Raw genomic sequence first — 3,793 nt, 5'->3', positions numbered from 1 at the left:
GACTGACAAAAGTCAGACCCCATGAGGACCCTTAGGCTGTTTAACCTTATCCTCTCATTTGACTCATACCATGACTATAATGACAATGATGATTATAGCCAATTCTCATTGGCTTATGTGTTGCCTATCTCTGTTCTAAGCCCCTAAATCTTGATTCTTTAATCTTCACAATAATCTTATGCTTATTAAGCAAATGAGTAAATGGTGACCTAATGCTGGGCTAGCAGTAGGGCTTAATAATGGTAAAACAAATCCTTGCTTCATCTGATCTCCCAGCCCCAAGGAAACTTTAAGGATGAGGAAGAAGTACAGAGAAGCAAGCTATGTACTTAAGTGCCTTTCTACTACTCGCATCATTCCACTCTTTATACTGTCAGGTACCCTTGACCAAGCTCAGCTTTTACTCATAGTATTCCACTATCCACACTATCTTCTCCACTCACCGAAATCCTGCTTACCCTTCAAAGCCTAACCCTCCTGCAGCCACCCTCCCAAACTCAGTCCAAATATCCCACAGCTCTTAGCTAAGCAGATGCCTTAAGTTACAGAGGGAGAAGGGACCCAGAAAAGGGAAGAGACTTATGCAAAGTCATGCAACAGAATTAATTTTCACTGGAAGGAGAATTTAGAGTCCTGATGCCCAATCTAAGGCAGCAACTCTAGCACATTAGAATGGGGGCTGATTATGCCTGGGCATGCTAACTCCCAGAGCGAGAGCATCAGCTCTGCAGGCATCCGATTCTACAAAGTAGTGATGGAAGACCACTAGCTTTTGTTTTTTTAATTTTATTTATTTTTTAAAATGTTTTTATTGATTTTGGAGAGGAAGGGAGAGGGATAGAAACATCAAAGATGAAAGAGAATCATTGATCAGCTGCCTCCTACTCGCCTGCAACCGGGGCATGTGCCCTGACCAGCAATCGAACTGTGACCTCCTGGTTCATATAGGTCGACCACTGAGCACACCAGCTGGGTGAGAACTAGCTTTTATTGGAGGACTAGACCCAGCAGTAGGTGGTGGTGGTGGTGGTGAGGTGGGGGGTTTCAGTGCACTGGGATTAGGAGCTCAGGAGCTGGGGGGCAGGGCAAGGCCAGGGCTATGTGATGGTGAGGTGAGTAGAAGCAGGGACACCACAGCTTTCTTTGTGCTCCTCAAACAGTTGCTCCAGAGCCTTCATGTAGAGCGTGTGGTAGTGGTCAACTTCCTCGTCAGTGGGGTTGAGGCTCTGGGGCACTGGGATGGGGCGGCCCACTGCAGGGAGAGGGGAGACAGATGAGGTGAGAAGTGCCCACACAGCTGATGGCAGCTTTCTTCCCTGGAGATGAGGACTCACCCACAGTAGTGATGGGCACAGGGAAAGGCAGCAGGCCCCAGGAGTTGGCTGAGAAGAGACTGCGGCCCCAGAAGATGCAAGGAGCAAAGCCCAGGTACTTCTTGATGATGGACTGGCACAGATACTGCCAAGAGTCTGTGGCAAAAACTTTAAGTCTGAAGACATCATTCTCCCCAAAGGAGTACACAGGTACCAAGGAGGCCCTGGGAAAGAAGGGCAATAGAGAAGAAGGGTGGTTGGGCCAGCAGCTCTTGGAGTACCCCAAGGATGGGAGCCCCAGGGAACAGCATAACCTCTTAATTCCACTTCCCAAGCCCTTTAAAGCAAATGACAATGGCTACTATGAAAAATCTGGAAAAAGGGACTCACATTTCCTGAGAAAAGATTGTGTACTGAACCTTCATGTATACATTTCCTCATCTAGTCTTTACAACCAAACCATTGCAAGGTAGGTATTAACTCTTTCACAGGTAAAGACACATGCCTCCGGTCTTGCCTTTGAGATAGTATCAGAGGTTTTGTGCCCTGCTGTTGGTACTATGTCCCTGGCTCTCTTGGAGTGGGAGGAAGCTTGCAAAGTGGACATAGTGCTTGGCACAGAGTAAACACTCAAGCACTGACATGAGCACCTTTCGGGTATAGGGCTCAGTGTGGATGCAGAACAATCTATAGGGTCCCGGGTGTGTAGGGATGGAGAGCGTGCACCCAAAGGTGCGCTGTGAAGTTCTCACCATTAAAAGCAGCCTTGGACTGGTCACCCGCACCCCTCTCACCCATGCCTCAGCGCCAGGCGTACAAAGCCTTTGCGATTCTGGAGAACAACGTGATGCACCCCTGGGAGTGCATACATGGATTCTTGGGCACCCCCAACCAGGATGACCACGGCCTGCCCACGCCGGGGCTGTGACAGAATAAAGTCCAGGCTCTGGCGGCTCACAGAACATGCTCCTGCAGGCAGGCATGAGAAAGTGGGAGCAGTCACCACACCCTCCTTGGCTCCCCAGCCCCTCAGCCTACCCATTCCTCCCAACTCCCCTACCCACCATGCCCGTGTCACTGTGCCCTATAGTGTCTGTCCCAGCGAGGACACCATAGGACACTTGCTCCAAAGCTATTCACTGATGCCCACTGTGACCCTGGCCAGTGTTCAGACCAGGTCTTTGAGCTAGGTGGGTGGAGGTCACCCCGGCCGGAGAGCACCTCCTCCCACTCACATGGAGGCTCACCAGTGGCCATGAGGTAGTCTCGATAGATTGGAATGTGGAAGAGTCCGTCCAGCCCAACTAGTGAGGCCCGAAGCCCAGGGAACTTCTGGGAGAAGCCAGTGCTCTCGGTTGAGAAATTGCAGGCGGTTCCGATGCACATGATCCCATGTGGATGAGAGCCAAACACATAGTTCTGGTCAGGGGGCAGCTCTACTGTTTTCACCAGCTTTGGGGTGTTGGGCAGGATGAGGGGAAGAAGACATAGAAGTCAGGACACCAGGTAAAAAGTGTTGCCCCCCCCCCCAACTGATTTCAGAGATCAAGGATGGGGTTACGGGCACAGAGGGGCTACTCTTGAACATCACTCCACCCCCTGCCCCATTGCCTTAGCTTAGGCAGCTGGGGCTCAGGCTTCTGCACTATTAGGGGTGAATAGGTGGGGGAGGCAGGGGAGAGGAAGGAGGCAGAGAGTCTTTCTGGAGGGTAACCAGTCACCTTGATGGGATAATAATCCCTTAGGTGTTTCCAAATGGTCCAGTTCCTTATCCACTTAGACCGCCTTCCACCTTAGGGTAGAGAGATATGCGTGGAGGAAGCCCAGCTGCCCTCTCCCAACACATGGCCCCCTTCCAGTACTCACCTTGGTTGGGTGTGTTCCAGTCTAGGACGAGCCATGCCAAGTAGAGAACAGAGAATGACCAGAGGGACGTGAAGAGGAGGGAGAAGACAAGAAGGAATGAAGAAAGGCCTGTGTAAAAGATGAGAAACTAAAAATGAATTAGCCTTTGAAACTCAGTCATGTCATCCAGCTGTCCCTCTCCTCCACCCCCAGGGATCATACCCTTCCGCTCTCTCCCAGCCCCACATTGGCCCTCTCCCTGTCTTTTTGCTCTTGGGCACCCAGATTAGTGGCGCTCCAGCTTTTCTCCCCCAGTCCCTTCTCCCGCTGCGGACCCCGGCACCCATGCCTCTTCCACTTCTCTCACCCATGAAAAGGAAAGTGAGCACGAATTGGTAGGCACCCACTACGTCCAGACACTGCTTCTTCAGGGTCTTCATGGTGCAGGAGAGGGCGGCAGGAAGGTGGAGACTCCTATCCCAGGAGCAGCCCTGGGCCAGCAGTGCTCCAGGACCCCAAGAGAAAAAGTACCTGGGAAGGCTTTCTGGTCCGAGGGGCTGAGCCTTTTGGACCTCCGGGATTGCGTGTGTGGTGGGGCGGTGTGAGTGTGTATGGGTGTGAGTGTGGGGGGGGGG

The 3,793-nt window shown here is 51.8% G+C and overlaps 1 protein-coding gene across 1 annotated transcript; it reads right to left on the bottom strand.

Moving 5' to 3' along the window:
• Positions 1 to 903: 903 nt before the first annotated feature.
• Positions 904 to 3,787, bottom strand: MOGAT3 (monoacylglycerol O-acyltransferase 3). The gene is made up of 7 exons (XM_015570281.1): positions 3,526 to 3,787; positions 3,180 to 3,287; positions 3,035 to 3,105; positions 2,561 to 2,765; positions 2,108 to 2,282; positions 1,335 to 1,537; positions 904 to 1,252 (listed from the first exon to the last, which is right to left on the bottom strand). Exons 1-7 carry the CDS (start codon positions 3,596 to 3,598, stop codon positions 1,098 to 1,100), a joined length of 990 nt encoding a protein of 329 aa, XP_015425767.1. The 5' UTR covers positions 3,599 to 3,787; the 3' UTR covers positions 904 to 1,097.
• Positions 3,788 to 3,793: the final 6 nt, after the last annotated feature.

This window comes from Myotis davidii, unplaced genomic scaffold, assembly GCF_000327345.1.
Source record: "Myotis davidii unplaced genomic scaffold, ASM32734v1 scaffold726, whole genome shotgun sequence".
In the NCBI taxonomy this organism is placed as follows: Eukaryota; Metazoa; Chordata; class Mammalia; order Chiroptera; family Vespertilionidae; genus Myotis; species Myotis davidii.
The sequence above is the reverse complement of the archived record's forward strand: the minus strand, read 5'-3'. Positions and strand labels throughout refer to the sequence as shown.